Here is a 17,351-nt window from a genome sequence, read left to right as displayed (position 1 = left end):
ATTTAATTTTCAGTGCATGCATGCCAGAGGGCCGCAGTGGAAGACTTGCTCAAAAGATTACCCTCCGACAATGCTGGTGGCAGATGTATCGGCTCTTCTCACTCACAAGGATTACAGGGGAGGGCCCCGCACATCAGGAGGAACTCGGGGGGTGGGGGAATGTCCACCAACTGAGCCATTATCATGAGACCGTGCCATCAGCAAGGGCTATCTGTGGGTGTAACTATGACGAGGCGGTAGAAGTTGACCAAGATGGTGAATCTATGGAGTGTTGTCAAGAGGAAGATGAGACACCAGACCCAACAATGCAGACAAGCTGAAGGCTGCTATCAAAGCAACCTGGGCTTCCATAACCCCTCAGCAGTGCCACGGGCTGATCGCCTCCATGCCACGCCGCATTGATGCAGTAATTGATGCGAAAGGAGCCCGACCAAGTATTGAGCGCATTTACTGATCATACATTTCAGTAGGGAACATTTCGGATGTTAAAATCACTTTTCAAGCTGGTGTTATAAAGTATTCTAATTTACTGAGATAATGACTTTTGGGTTTTCCATTGGCTGTAAGCCATAATCATCGACATTAACAGAAATAAACACGTGAAATAGATCACTCTGTGTGTAATGACTCTGTAGAATGTAGGAGATTCACTTTTTGTATTGAAGAACTGAAATAAATTCACTTTTTGATGATATTCTAATTTAGTGAGAAGCCCCTGTATATCTGGTTAAAAACCAGTTATACATTAGGGTTTTAACTAAAACTGTTGTCTGTTCCATCCTCTATATATCACTGTACATAGCAGACTACATGAGTCACCAGTGATCCTTCAGTGAGCACTTTCTCCGCTCTGTATCTCCTCTCTTCTCCATTATCTACATATGTTGTAGTGTACATGGCAGACTGCAGAACCAGTTACCAGTGATGAGTCCATGATCTCGTTTTCCGGTCCGTAACACTTCTCTCTCCTCTCCATCCGGTATATATCACAGATTGCAGAATGAGTTACCAGTGATCCATCAGGGAGCTCCTTCTGATCTGTGACCCTTATCTCTCTTCTTCTGATCCATCTTCTAATCTGATTCATCATGACATAAAAGTTTAGCTCCTGGGACTGAGAAGAGGATAAGTGTTTCAGAGCAGAGACGAGCTCACTGATGGATCACTGCTGCCTCATTCTGCAGTCTGCTTTGTACAGTGATACAAAGAGGATAGAGAAGACAAAATGTTTCTAATTTTGTAATGAAACGCTATCATGAAAATGTTTTAAATGGAAAATATATGGATTTAAGGAATAAAAATATTTATCTCCCTAATTATCCTTTAATTTCCCTCTTGGCAGCCTGTAAGACCTTTAGCACGAACAAAACTTTACCCAAAAGCAGAGACTATGAGAGTATTTATTTAGGGAAGGTGTTCCTGGCACTTGTATGAGTGCATGGTATTGGGGGTCGGCGGGTGGAGGTCTCTGCGGTCGGGCAGCTTCAGGCCACAACGCGTCCTGTGTGTGTTCCGCCAGCGATCACACTTGTGCTTCCACTTCGGAATAGCTTACAGATGACGTTATTACACTTCTTCTTCTTCTTCCCAGATCTTCTGACGCGAACAACCTGAAACATAGAAGAAATACAAATGTTACATGTGGAGAAACAGCAGAGAAAATGGTAACAGGGTCACAAGGAGCTGAGAAAGCGCGGGTGAGAGTATGGATGGAGATTCCACATGAGGAACATCACAGATCTCATTTATAGTGGTGGGCAAGATAGAGCCTATAAGACGTGTCCAACTGAGGAATATGTATATATACTGGCCAAGCAGAGACGTAGTGTGGAAGAAGAATCCACCTGAGGAAGCTTTTACCTGAGGGACATGAGGGAGCTCTCATGACTTATGGTGATGGACAAGAATGGACCTAGGAGAAGCTTTTACCTGAGGGACATGAGGGAGCTCTCATGACTGGTGGTGATGAAGCAGAATGGACCTAGGAGAAGCTTTTACCTGAGGGACATGAGGGAGCTCTCATGACTTATGGTGATGGAGCAGAATGGACCTAGGAGAAGCTTTTACCTGAAGGACATGAGGGAGCTCTCATGACTTGTGGTGATGAAGCTGAATGGACCTAGGAGAAGCTTTTACCTGAGGGACATGAGGGAGCTCTCATGACTGGTGGTGATGAAGCAGAATGGACCTAGGAGAAGCTTTTACCTGAGGGACATGAGGGAGCTCTCATGACTGGTGGTGATGAAGCAGAATGGACCTGGGAGAAGCTTTTACCTGAGGGACATGAGGGAGCTCTCATGACTGGTGGTGATGGAGCAGAATGGACCTAGGAGAAGCTTTTACCTGAGGGACATGAGGGAGCTCTTATAACTTATGGTGATGGAGCAGAATGGACCTAGGAGAAGCTTTTACCTGAGGGACATGAGGGAGCTCTCATGACTGGTGGTGATGAAGCAGAATGGACCTGGGAGAAGCTTTTACCTGAGGGACATGAGGGAGCTCTCATGACTGGTGGTGATGAAGCAGAATGGACCTAGGAGAAGCTTTTACCTGAGGGAAATGAGGGAGCTCTCATGACTGGTGGTGATGGAGCAGAATGGACCTAGGAGAAGCTTTTACCTGAGGGACATGAGGGAGCTCTTATAACTTATGGTGATGGAGCAGAATGGACCTAGAGGAAGCTTTTACCTGAGGGACATGAGGGAGCTCTCATGACTTATGGTGATGGAGCAGAATGGACCTAGGAGAAGCTTTTACCTGAGGGACATGAGGGAGCTCTTATAACTTATGGTGATGGAGCAGAATGGACCTAGGAGAAGCTTTTACCTGAGGGAAATGAGGGAGCTCTCATGACTGGTGGTGATGGAGCAGAATGGACCTAGGAGAAGCTTTTACCTGAGGGACATGAGGGAGCTCTTATAACTTATGGTGATGGAGCAGAATGGACCTAGGAGAAGCTTTTACCTGAGAGACATGAGGGAGCTCTCATGACTGGTGGTGATGAAGCAGAATGGACCTAGGAGAAGCTTTTACCTGAGAGACATGAGGGAGCTCTCATGACTTATGGTGATGGAGCAGAATGGAGTCTGGAGGAGTCATCCGCCTGGCGAATATGAGAAAACTGATCTTTTCTAGTGGAGCAACGTAAAGCCTAGAGGTTATGGGACAGGTCTTTTCTATATTGGTATAACCGATATGGTCCCTGGAAGAATCATCCATCTGAGTAATATAAGCGATTTCATCCCTACTAGAGGAGCAGGATGGGACATGGAAGAAACATCAAACTGCACAATACAAGTAAGATCTTATCTGATGGAGCATAGATGGAGCCCAGAAGAATCATCCACCTAAGGATTATGGGAGATATCATCTACAGTGTAGTGGTGGAGCTGAACTGAAGTCTGGAAGAAGAATCCATCTGAGGGATATGAGAGACCTCATTGTTACGGATGGAGCAGAGAAAAATCCTTCAAGAATCATCCACCTGTAGAATTGTGAAAGGTCCTATCTATACGGGAGACTACAGATGGGTGAATCCGAACAGTAAGGTTCAGGATCTGTAGCGAACAGTTAGTGTTTGGGCATGGACCCCGAACACGGACTTCTCCAGGAAGTCTGTGTTACTGTTCGGGTTCGGCACCCCAAACATCAGGTGTTGCCCACCCTATGATCTGCATGACAGTGCGAGAAACATTGGCGGCTCTGATCATCAGCAAAATCATTGCCACTGGTCAGAGAGCTGCGGTTCCCACGCTGTCGGGTGATAGCGTGAGCCACCAACTGAGACTGGTAGTAAAAAAGTTACCTTTGGTCACATGCATCTGCTGATGAGGAAGTACTACTCACATCAGCCTACACCTGTTGTCACTGAAAACAGCAAGAGCAGGCACCGCTGATAGTTTCAACAGCTGGCGCCTGTGCTATAAATAAATATATATATATATTTAAAAAAAAATGGCATGGAGTTTCTTCTGTTTTTGATAACCAGCCAGTCAAAACTGAAAGCTGCAACCCTCAGCTGTCAGAGTTGATGTCAGCTGTTTTATGGCCGCTGACATCAAGCCCACAGGTTAGTAATGGAGAGGTGTTTTAAGACAACCCCATATAACTGTGAGTATAACTCTGCTTTTTTTTATTATATTTTCAAATAAAATGAGTCTGTGTCATTTATTTCAATTAAATGATTTTATTCTGGCCGTGTGTTTATTTCAAAACTTACTATGGGGTTAGTAATGGGGGTGTCTTATTGACGCCTCTCCATTACTAACCTTTGGGATTGACGTCAGCGGCCATAAAGCAGCTGACATCAACTTCACAACCATTTCCCCACATGCCACTGCACCAGGGCAAGTGGGAAGGACCTGGCAAAGCGCCAGAATTGATACATCTACATTTTTGCTATTTTTAGGCTGAGGGTGACAATATACATGGTCCCTTACCAGTCTGAGAATACCAGCCCCCAGCTGTACGCTTCAGATTGGCTGGTTGTCAAAAATAGGGAGGGCCCCACACCTTTTTTTAAATTACTTATTTAAATTATTTAATAAAATGGTGTGGAAACCCCTCTATTCTTCATAACCAGCCATGATAAAGCTGAAGGTTGCAGCCCACAGCTGTCAGTTTTGCCTGTGCTGGTTCTCAGAAATAGAAGAGACCCCACGTCATTTTTTTAAATTTATTTATTTGTAGCACAGGTGCTGTCTGATGAATACTCCCATCAGCCACGCCTGCTCCCACTGTTATTAATGACAACAGGTGTAGGCTCATGGGAGTAGTGCTGTCTCACCTGCCAACGCCTGTGTCCGGATGTAACCTTTTTACCACCGGTCACAGCTGCTGGCTCACGCTGTCATCTGACCCCAGCTCTGTGACTTGTGGTAATGATCTAACCGCTGATTAGTGACCGTATTTGCAGCACTGTCATCCACATGACAGCGTGGCAAACAAAGGATGTTCAGGCCCCCCATTCATCTGGTACAAAAACTGATCTTTTCTTAGATGGCATCCACAAGAGGAATAAGGGAGCGGTCTCATCTATTCTGGTGGGGCAGGAGAGAGCCTACAAGGAACATCCACCAGAGGAATAAGAGAGATGTCTCATTTATAGGAGCGTGCCTACAAGGGGCATCCACCCAAGGAATATGGGAGAGGTCTCATCTATACTGGTGGAGCAGGAGAGCGCCTACAAGGGGCATCCACAAGAGGAATAAGTAAGCGGTCTCATCTATTCTGGTGGAACAGGAGAGCGCCTACAAGGGGCACCCACCCAAGGAATATGGGAGAGGTCTCATCTATACTGGTGGAACAGGAGAGCGCCTACAAGGGGCATCCACCCAAGGAATATGGGAGAGGTCTCATCTATACTGGTGGGGCAGGAGAGAGCCTACAAGGAACATCCACAAGAGGAATAAGGGAGCGGTCTCATCTATACTGGTGGGGCAGGAGAGAGCCTACAAGGAACATCCACCAGAGGAATAAGAGAGATGTCTCATTTATAGGAGCGTGCCTACAAGGGGCATCCACCCAAGGAATATGGGAGAGGTCTCATCTATACTGGTGGAGCAGGAGAGCGCCTACAAGGGGCATCCACCCAAGGAATATGGGAGAGGTCTCATCTATTCTGGTGGGGCAGGAGAGAGCCTACAAGGAACATCCACCAGAGGAATAAGAGAGATGTCTCACTTATAGGAGCGTGCCTACAAAGGGCATCCACCCAAGGAATATGGAAGAGGTCTCATCTATACTGGTGGAGCAGGAGAGAGCCTACAAGAGGCATCCACCCAAGGAATATGGAAGAGGTCTCATCTATGCTGGTGGAGCAGGAGAGAGCCTACAAGAGGCATCCACCAGGGGAATATGGGAGAGGTCTCATCTATACTGGTGGAACAGGAGAGCGCCTACAAGGGGCATCCACCCAAGGAATATGGGAGCGGTCTCATTTATACTGGTGGAGCAGGAGCGTGCCTACAAGGAACATCCACCCAAGGAATATGGCAGAGGTCTCATCTATACTGGTGGGGCAGGAGAGAGCCTACAAGGGGCATCCACAAGAGGAATAAGAGAGATGTCTCACTTATAGGAGCGTGCCTACAAGGGGCATCCACCTAAGGAATATGGGAGAGGTCTCATCTATACTGGTGGGGCAGGAGAGAGCCTACAAGGGGCATCCACAAGAGGAATAAGGGGGCAGTCTCATCTATCTATACTGGTGGGGCAGGAGAGAGCCTACAAAGAACATCCACCAAAGGAATATGAAGAATATGGGACAGGTCTCATCACTGTGGAGCAGTTATGGGTTGATGAAAGATGGTGAAACTATCGGCTCTGTGGGGCATGGACACCATGCCATCTTTTACATCATTACAGTCTGGGATCCAAGGGTTCACGTTTCTCCTTGTGGAGAGTGACATGTCAAACCTGACATGCTGAGGTGAGGAGACTTTTAAGCCGCAATGTTCCTCTGGGAAATATGTAAATTGTCTCTTCAGAGAGGAAGAGGACTGGAACTCTAGAGTCACCTACTGGAAGTAGCAATCCTAAAATCAATATCGACTCTCTAACGAGCCTTGTCACATGACTTAGGATAAAAGCCAAAACCAAAATCTCAATTTGCAGACACTGTATTTTGGGTGTTGCCCCTCATCAGTGCAAAGTATGAGATCTGGTTTGGATGTGTGAGAGGGGTCTGACTGTGATCCATGGGGTAACGTTTCTCCTTGTGGAGAGTGACATGTTTTGACGAGGGACAGTACCCCGAAACACAGTGTCTGCAAACTGAGATTTTGAACCTGGATTTTATCCTAAGTCATGTGGCAAGGCTCGTTAGAGAGTCGATATTGACTTGTAGGATTGCTACTTCCAATAGGTGGCGCTACAGTTCCAGTCCTCTTCTGCAGACAATTTCCATCATTGCAGTCCACAAAGTTCAATTGTATATAAGACATAAGTCCCTTTTAAGAATCACAGGTTATTAATTTAATTTAGAGAAGAAAGATACAAAAAAAAATTATAATCATTTACATTATTATTGAAAACATCCCGATCATTGGAGAAGAGACAACTACAGATGAAGAAAGGGGGGAAAAATGAAATGTTCTGTAAAGAGATAAACAAAGAAAACCTAAGGAGATGCGGAAAACCACTCAGTGGTGCTCCAAGAAATAAAACATTGCAGAAAAATATCAGCTGTATGATCATGGTGGGCTCAATAGTGAAAATGTTACTTTTAACTTCAAAGTATTCAATAGCTTTTTTCTTCATCAAAATAAGCAGTGTAAAGTATGGGGGTAACGTAAGGGGAGGAGAATCTCAGGAGTGGTGACACCTTTCAGTAGATGATACTTGCGGCATTTCATCCAAAAAGGAATACAGTCTCCTACGGTTGTATTACCTTGTTCTGGCTGATACATTGTATATCCTTAGAGCCATCATCACCCACATCCAGAGCACATATTTTCACATCCTGCAACAAAAACACAAGAAAAGTCATCAACAGAACAAGAAAGCCAAAAACTGATCACAATTATCACATAACCTGAACGTAAATGTAACTAATTCATCACAAGACGAGGAATGAAGATGATATCCAGCAACCAACAACTAGAAAAGGAGTCCAACATCATAATAACAACATGGAACACAAAAGACTAATCTGGGGAAACAGATATAACTTATATTCCTGTACATAGGAGCAGTATTATAGTAGTTATATTCTTTTACATAGGAGCAGTATTATAGTAGTTATATTCTTGTACATAGGAGCAGTATTATAGTAGTTATATTCTTGTACATAGGGGCAGTATTATAGTAGTTATATTCTTGTACATAGGGGCAGTATTATAGTAGTTATATTCTTGTACATAGGAGCAGTATTATAGTAGTTATATTCTTGTACATAGGAGCAGTATTATAGTAGTTATATTCCTGTACATAGGGGCAGTATTATAGTAGTTATATTCTTGTACATAGGAGCAGTATTATAGTAGTTATATTCCTGTACATAGGGGCAGTATTATAGTAGTTATATTCTTGTACATAGGAGCAGTATTATAGTAGTTATATTCTTGTACATAGGAGCAGTATTATAGTAGTTATATTCCTGTACATAGGGGCAGTATTATAGTAGTTATATTCTTGTACATAGGAGCAGTATTATAGTAGTTATATTCTTGTACATAGGGGCAGTATTATAGTAGTTATATTCTTGTATATAGGGGCAGTATTATAGTAGTTATATTCTTGTACATAGGAGCAGTATTATAGTAGTTATATTCCTGTACATAGGGGCAGTATTATAGTAGTTATATTCTTGTACATAGGAGCAGTATTATAGTAGTTATATTCTTGTACATAGGGGCAGTATTATAGTAGTTATATTCTTGTATATAGGAGCAGTATTATAGTGGTTATATTCCTGTACATAGGAGCAGTATTATAGTAGTTATATTCTTATACATAGGGGCAGTATTATAGTAGTTATATTCTGTACATAGGAGCAGTATTATAGTGGTTATATTCCTGTACATAGGGGCAGTATTATAGTAGTTATATTCTTGTACATAGGGGCAGTATTATAGTAGTTATATTCTTGTACATAGGAGCAGTATTATAGTAGTTATATTCCTGTACATAGGGGCAGTATTATAGTAGTTATATTCTTGTACATAGGAGCAGTATTATAGTAGTTATATTCCTGTACATAGGGGCAGTATTATAGTAGTTATATTCTTGTACATAGGAGCAGTATTATAGTAGTTATATTCTTGTACATAGGGGCAGTATTATAGTAGTTATATTCTTGTATATAGGAGCAGTATTATAGTGGTTATATTCCTGTACATAGGAGCAGTATTATAGTAGTTATATTCTTATACATAGGGGCAGTATTATAGTAGTTATATTCTGTACATAGGAGCAGTATTATAGTGGTTATATTCCTGTACATAGGGGCAGTATTATAGTAGTTATATTCTTGTACATAGGGGCAGTATTATAGTAGTTATATTCTTGTACATAGGAGCAGTATTATAGTAGTAATATTCTTGTACATAGGAGCAGTATTATAGTAGTTATTTTCTTGTACATAGGGGCAGTATTATAATAGTTATATTCCTGTACATAGGAGCAGTATTATAGTAGTTATATTCTTGTACATAGGGGCAGTATTATAGTAGTTATATTCTTGTACATAGGGGGCAGTATTACAGTAGTTATATTCTTGTACATAGGGGGCAGTATTACAGTAGTTATATTCTTGTACATAGGGGGCAGTATTATAGTAGTTATATTCTTGTACATGGGGGCAGTATTATAGTAGTTATATTCTTGTACATAGGAGCAGTATTATAGTAGTTATATTCTTGTACATAGGGGGCAGTATTATAGTAGTTATATTCTTGTACATAGGGGCAGTATTATAGCAGTTATATTCTTGTACATAGGAGCAGTATTATAGCAGTTATATTCTTGTACATAGTAGCAGTATTATAGTAGTTATATTCTTGTACATAGGAGCAGCATTATAGTAGTTATATTTTTGTATATAGGGGCAGTATTATAGTAGTTATATTCTTGTACATAGGGACAGTATTATAGTAGTTATATTCTTGTACATAGGAGCAGTATTATAGTAGTTATATTCTTGTACATAGGAGCAGTATTATAGTAGTTATATTCTTGTATATAGGGGCAGTATTATAGTAGTTATATTCTTGTATATAGGGGCAGTATTATAGTAGTTATATTCTTGTACATAGGAGCAGTATTATAGTAGTTATATTCTTGTACATGGGAGCAGTATTATAGTAGTTATTTTCTTGTACATGGGAGCAGTATTATAGTAGTTATATTCTTGTACATAGGAGCAGTATTATAGTAGTTATATTCTTGTACATAGGGGCAGTATTATAGTAGTTATATTCTTGTACACAGGGGGCAGTATTATAGTAGTTATATTCTTGTACATAGGGGCAGTATTATAGTAGTTATATTCTTGTATATAGGGGCAGTATTATAGTAGTTATATTCTTGTACATAGGAGCAGTATTATAGTAGTTATATTCTTGTACATAGGAGCAGTATTATAGTAGTTATATTCTTGTACATAGGTGCAGTATTATAGTAGTTATATTCTTGTACATAGGAGCAGCATTATAGTAGTTATATTCTTGTATATAGGGGCAGTATTATAGTAGTTATATTCTTGTACATAGGGACATTATTATAGTAGTTATATTCTTGTACATAGGAGCAGTATTATAGTAGTTATATTCTTGTACATAGGGGCAGTATTATAGTAGTTATATTCTTGTACATGGGGCAGTATTATAGTAGTTATATTCTTGTATATAGGGGCAGTATTATAGTAGTTATATTCTTGTATATAGGGGCAGTATTATAGTAGTTATATTCTTGTACATAGGGGCAGTATTATAGTAGTTATATTCTTGTACATAGGAGCAGTATTATAGTAGTTATATTCTTGTACATAGGAGCAGTATTATAGTAGTTATATTCTTGTACATATGGGCAGTATTATAGTAGTTATATTCATGTACATAGGAGCAGTAATATAGTAGTTATATTCTTGTACATAGGAGCAGTATTATAGTAGTTATATTCTTGTACATAGGGGCAGTATTATAGTAGTTATATTCTTGTACATAGGGGCAGTATTATAGTAGTTATATTCTTGTATATAGGGGCAGTATTATAGTAGTTATATTCTTGTACATAGGAGCAGTATTATAGTAGTTATATTCTTGTACATAGGGGCAGTATTATAGTAGTTATATTCTTGTACACAGGGGGCAGTATTATAGTAGTTATATTCTTGTACATAGGGGCAGTATTATAGTAGTTATATTCTTGTATATAGGGGCAGTATTATAGTAGTTATATTCTTGTACATAGGAGCAGTATTATAGTAGTTATATTCTTGTACATAGGAGCAGTATTATAGTAGTTATATTCTTGTACATAGGAGCAGTATTATAGTAGTTATATTCTTGTACATAGGGGCAGTATTATAGAAGTTATATTCTTGTATATAGGGGGCAGTATTATAGTAGTTATATTCTTGTACATGGGGCAGTATTATAGTAGTTATATTCTTGTATATAGGGGCAGTATTATAGTAGTTATATTCTTGTATATAGGGGCAGTATTATAGTAGTTATATTCTTGTACATGGGGCAGTATTATAGTAGTTATATTCTTGTACATAGGAGCAGTATTATAGTAGTTATATTCTTGTACATAGGAGCAGTATTATAGTAGTTATATTCTTGTACATATGGGCAGTATTATAGTAGTTATATTCTTGTACACAGGAGCAGTAATATAGTAGTTATATTCTTGTACATAGGAGCAGTATTATAGTAGTTATATTCTTGTACATAGGGGCAGTATTATAGTATTTATATTCTTGTACATAGGGGCAGTATTATAGTAGTTATATTCTTGTACATAGGAGCAGTATTATAGTAGTTATATTCTTGTACATAAGAGCAGTATTATAGTAGTTATATTCTTGTACATGGGGCAGTATTATAGTAGTTATATTCTTGTACATAAGAGCAGTATTATAGTAGTTATATTCTTGTACATATGGGCAGTATTATAGTAGTTATATTCTTGTACACAGGAGCAGTAATATAGTAGTTATATTCTTGTACATAGGAGCAGTATTATAGTAGTTATATTCTTGTCCATAGGGGCAGTATTATAGTAATTATATTCTTGTATATAGAGGGCAGTATTATAGTAGTTATATTCTTGTCCATAGGGGCAGTATTATAGTAATTATATTCTTGTATATAGAGGGCAGTATTATAGTAGTTATATTCTTGTACATAGGAGCAGTATTATAGTAGTTATATTCTTGTACATAGAGGACAGTATTATAGTAGTTATATTCTTGTACATATGGGCAGTATTATAGTAGTTATATTCTTGTACACAGGAGCAGTAATATAGTAGTTATATTCTTGTACATAGGAGCAGTATTATAGTAGTTATGTTCTTGTACATAGGAGCAGTATTATAGTAATTATATTCTTGTATATAGGAGCAGTATTATAGTAGTTATATTCTTGTACATAGGGGCAGTATTATAGTAGTTATATTCTTGTACATAGGAGCAGTATTATAGTAGTTATATTCTTGTACATGGAGCAGTATTATAGTAGTTATATTCTTCTACATAAGAGCAGTATTGAATTTGTTTTATTACTCTGTAGTCATGTTACTCATGTCTATAATGAGCAAACAAGAATTCAGTACAATGCCAACAATCTGTCTAGCAAAATATGTTGACTGATACAATTTTTTTAGCTACATTAAAATCATTGCTGTCAGCATCATGAGTGTAAAGACTGGATGTATATGACAGTGGTTCTTCTGTCTGCATACAATTTAGTTGGTATAAGTGAATAGTTCTTTAAATGTACATAGATCAATATATGACATATATATTTTTAGTGGTTATTTATGGACACAAATCTTCCTGTTTCCTTATTTGGTGTTGGGCTTGTAGTGGTGGAACAATCTCCTAAAGCTAAATCATAGAATGTTAGAGTTGAAAAGGATCTCCGGGGTCATCGGGACCTCTGGGGTCCTTGTGTCCAACCCCCGGCTCAGTGCAGGACTCACTAAACCATCTCAGATAGATGTCTGTCCAACCTCTGTGTGAAGACTTCTATTGAAGGAGAACTCACCACCTCTCGTTGCCGCCTGTTCCACTCATTGATCATCCTCACTGTCAAAAAGATTTTTCTAATCTCTAATCTGTATCTTCTCCCTTTCAGTTTCTTCCCATTGCTGCTTGTGTTTCGATGTGCAATTTAGAATAATGATGATCTCTCTGTGACAGCCCTTCAGATATTTGTAGACAGCTGTTAAGTCTTCTCATCCTTCTTTTTTGCAGCTAAACATTCCCAGATCCTGTAACCATTCCTCTTAGGACATACTTTGTAGTCCGCTCACCATCCTGGTCGCTCTTCTCAGAGCTTGCACCAATTTTTCAATGTCTTTTTTAAAATATGGCGCGCAGAACTGTACAAAGTATTCCAGATGACGTCTGACCAAGGAGTAGAGGGGATAATTATTTCACATGATCTAGACTCTTTGCTTCTCTTAATACATCACAGAACTCTTTGCCTTTTTGCTGCTGCATCACACTGTTGACTCATGTGCAGTCTGTGATCTATTAGTATACCCAAGTCTTTTTCACACGTGTGGTTGCTTAGTTTTATTCCTCCCATTCTGTAGATGTACCGTAATTTTTGTTTTTCTTGCCCAGATGTAGAATCTTGTATTTCTCCCTTGTAAATACCATTCTATTAGTCGCTGCCCATTGTTCAAGCTTCTCTAGATCCTTCTGAATCCTTTCTATCTTCTGTACTGTTAGCTATCCCTTCTAGCATTGCATCGTCTGCAAATTAGATGCGTTTACCTACAGTTATGAATCCACCTAACCGTAGCCTTGTCAATCCCATACTTTGTCATTTTTTTCAATAAGGATAGTAAGAAATTATTTATCAAATGCTCACTGGTCTTTAATTTCTTGCCACCATCATCTTTAGTTTTTTGATGATGGCAATAACATTTGCCCATTTCCAATCTTCTAAGACTTTTCCTGTTCTGCATGATTTTTCAAAGATTCCGGCTAATGGTTCTGCAATTTCCTCTGCTAACTCTTTCAGTACCCTAAGATGTAATTTATCTGGACCAGGAGATGTAAATTAGCTCAGTGTTCCCTCCCCATCTCTCTGTTTATGGATAGTGTGGATTATTTTATTCCTTTGATGGCACCGTGAAGATCAGTTGATGTTACAATTACTTTCTTAGAGAACACAGAGGAAAAATAGGACTTTAAAAGTTCAGCCTTTTCAACATCATTTTTGACTACTTCACCTTTTTCATCTAGTAATAATCCTATAGCATCAGTGACTTTTCTTTTGCTTTTGACAGACTGCCAAAATCCTGTTTATTACTTTTGGTCTCCCTTGCAAGCCTCACTTCACTACTGGCTTTAGCTCTTCTAACTCTTGCCCTGCATTCCCTGCAAACAGCATTATATTCTTCTTTAGATATGCCCCCACTTTCCATTTGATATACTTGTACATTTCTTTTTTTACTTTTTAGCAAGTAACATAGTAACATAGTAACATAGTTAGTAAGGCCGAAAAAAGACATTTGTCCATCCAGTTCAGCCAATATTCCATCATAATAAATCCCCAGATCTACGTCCTTCTACAGAACCTAATAATTGTATGATACAATATTGTTCTGCTCCAGGAAGACATCCAGGCCTCTCTTGAACCCCCCGACTGAGTTCGCCATCACCACCTCCTCAGGCAAGCAATTCCAGATTCTCACTGCCCTAACAGTAAAGAATCCTCTTCTATGTTGGTGGAAAAACCTTCTCTCCTCCAGACGCAAAGAATGCCCCCTTGTGCCCGTCACCTTCCTTGGTATAAACAGATCCTCAGCGAGATATTTGTATTGTCCCCTTATATACTTATACATGGTTATTAGATTGCCCCTCAGTCGTCTTTTTTCTAGACTAAATAATCCTAATTTCGCTAATCTATCTGGGTATTGTAGTTCTCCCATCCCCTTTATTAATTTTGTTGCCCTCCTTTGTACTCTCTCTAGTTCCATTATATCCTTCCTGAGCACCGGTGCCCAAAACTGGACACAGTACTCCATGTGCGGTCTAACTAGGGATTTGTACAGAGGCAGTATAATGCTCTCATCATGTGTATCCAGACCTCTTTTAATGCACCCCATGATCCTGTTTGCCTTGGCAGCTGCTGCCTGGCACTGGCTGCTCCAGGTAAGTTTATCATTAACTAGGATCCCCAAGTCCTTCTCCCTGTCAGATTTACCCAGTGGTTTCCCGTTCAGTGTGTAATGGTGACATTGATTCCTTCTTCCCATGTGTATAACCTTACATTTATCATTGTTAAACCTCATCTGCCACCTTTCAGCCCAAGTTTCCAACTTATCCAGATCCATCTGTAGCAGAATACTATCTTCTCTTGTATTAACTGCTTTACATAGTTTTGTATCATCTGCAAATATCGATATTTTACTGTGTAAACCTTCTACCAGATCATTAATGAATATGTTGAAGAGAACAGGTCCCAATACCGACCCCTGCGGTACCCCACTGGTCACAGCGACCCAGTTAGAGACTATACCATTTATAACCACCCTCTGCTTTCTATCACTAAGCCAGTTACTAACCCATTTACACACATTTTCCCCCAGACCAAGCATTCTCATTTTGTGTACCAACCTCTTGTGTGGCACGGTATCAAACGCTTTGGAAAAATCGAGATATACCACGTCCAATGACTCACCGTGGTCCAGTCTATAGCTTACCTCTTCATAAAAACTGATTAGATTGGTTTGACAGGAGCGATTTCTCATAAACCCATGCTGATATGGAGTTACACAGTTATTCTCATTGAGATAATCCAGAATAACATCCCTCAGAAACCCTTCAAATATTTTACCAACAATAGAGGTTAGACTTACTGGCCTATAATTTCCAGGTTCACTTTTAGAGCCCTTTTTGAATATTGGCACCACATTTGCTATGCGCCAGTCCTGCGGAACAGACCCTGTCGCTATAGAGTCACTAAAAATAAGAAATAATGGTTTATCTATTACATTACTTAGTTCTCTTAGTACTCGTGGGTGTATGCCATCCGGACCCGGAGATTTATCTATTTTAATCTTATTTAGCCGGTTTCGCACCTCTTCTTGGGTTAGATTGGTGACCCTTAATATAGGGTTTTCATTGTTTCTTGGGATTTCACCTAGCATTTCATTTTCCACCGTGAATACCGTGGAGAAGAAGGTGTTTAATATGTTAGCTTTTTCCTCGTCATCTACAAGTTCTGTTCATCATCCACAGAACTGCACAGAACTTGTAGTTTCTGTCTGACCAGTGGATCAGCCCGGGAGGAGATACTTAATAATAAGACTTGATATTTTGGAATATTATGCAGCGTATACATTATGTGTTAGCTCTGTGTTTCCATTACTCACTCCGTCCGGCTTGAAATCACATTGCGATAAATCGGGATCCTCAGACTTCAGGCACACCGTCTCTTTAATGATGAAGGATCTTCCATCTGGGATTTTACCCTCCTATTAAATAGAGAAGGATAAATACTTATATTAAGTGGTAGAAACTCGTGACAGTTACTATTGTCGCTGACGTTTGTCACACTTTTTTACACTCTGCAATAAAATATTCTCTATAGTAAATTCTGCTTTTTTCAAGATTGTTCCCTTCCCAGCAGAGGATCAGATTTGGATGTAAATGTGTAAATATGCAAATATCTTATTTACATAACAAGCTGCAAAAGAAATGCATTCTGGGTAAATCTCCATAATCAGTGCTTTACCTCTGGAGGAGCAATGTGGATCTGCTGCAGGGATTTATATAAGTACGTGACCCTCTCCTTCTGGTTGTAGAGGTCGGTGATGTCTCCTATAGATCTTCCATCTTTGATCCCCGGCTCTGGAGTGTCAGAGAGACAGCCGTGTAATGTGACAGCAGAGAGCAGCAGCAGAGACAGCCTCCAGCTCCTCATCGTGGCCTCTGTCAGCGGTAATGGCCGCTCCCCGCTCCGCTGCTCTTTTTTATTGAGCCTCTAGTTCCTCATATTCCTGGGCGATGGTGAAACCCTTCCATCCGCGCGGCTGACGGGGTACTGAGGCTGAGGAGAAATGACTGAATATAACAGAGATCTCCCTGGGACAAACCAATTCAGTCAGAGGAGATTACAGCTTTAGGACAAGGAATCTCATCTCATTATCATTAGAGGGCGGGGTCAGTGGAGTAATCTCATTATCATTAGAGGGCGGGGTCAGCAGAGTAATCTCATTATCATTAGAGGGCGGGGTCAGCAGAGTCATCTAATTTTCATTAGAGGGCGGGGTCAGCAGAGTCATCTAATTTTCATTAGAGGGCGGGATCAGCAGAGTCAGAGTCATCTCATTATCGTTAGAGGGTGAGGTCAGCAGAGTCACCAGAGTCAGCAGGGGTCAGTGGAGTCACCTCATTATCATTAGAGGGTGGGGTCAGCAGAGTCATCTCATCATTAGAGGGTGGGGTCAGCAGAGTCATCTCATTATCATTATAGGGCGTGGTCAGCAGAGTCACCTCATTTTCATTAGAGGGTGGGGTCAGCGGAGTCATCTCATTATCATTATAGGGAGGGTCAGCGGAGTCATCTCATTATCTTTAGGGGGCGTGGTTAGCAGAGTCATCTCATTTTCATTAGAGGGCGGGATCAGCAGAGTCAGAGTCATCTCATTTTTTTTAGAGG

At 40.1% G+C, this 17,351-nt stretch overlaps 1 protein-coding gene across 1 annotated transcript; it reads right to left on the bottom strand.

Moving 5' to 3' along the window:
• Positions 1-1,382: 1,382 nt before the first annotated feature.
• On the bottom strand, positions 1,383-16,792 carry LOC138641617 (cathelicidin-6-like). Its single transcript, XM_069729140.1, has 4 exons — positions 16,425-16,792; positions 16,063-16,164; positions 7,391-7,462; positions 1,383-1,610 (listed from the first exon to the last, which is right to left on the bottom strand). The coding sequence occupies exons 1-4, from the start codon at positions 16,611-16,613 to the stop codon at positions 1,485-1,487; spliced, it is 489 nt and encodes a 162-aa protein (XP_069585241.1). The 5' UTR covers positions 16,614-16,792; the 3' UTR covers positions 1,383-1,484.
• Positions 16,793-17,351: the final 559 nt, after the last annotated feature.

The sequence above is a fragment of the Ranitomeya imitator genome, chromosome 6 (assembly GCF_032444005.1).
Source record: "Ranitomeya imitator isolate aRanImi1 chromosome 6, aRanImi1.pri, whole genome shotgun sequence".
Taxonomy (NCBI): domain Eukaryota; kingdom Metazoa; phylum Chordata; class Amphibia; order Anura; family Dendrobatidae; genus Ranitomeya; species Ranitomeya imitator.
Note: the sequence above shows the minus strand (reverse complement) of the source record. Positions and strands in the feature narration are given on the sequence as shown.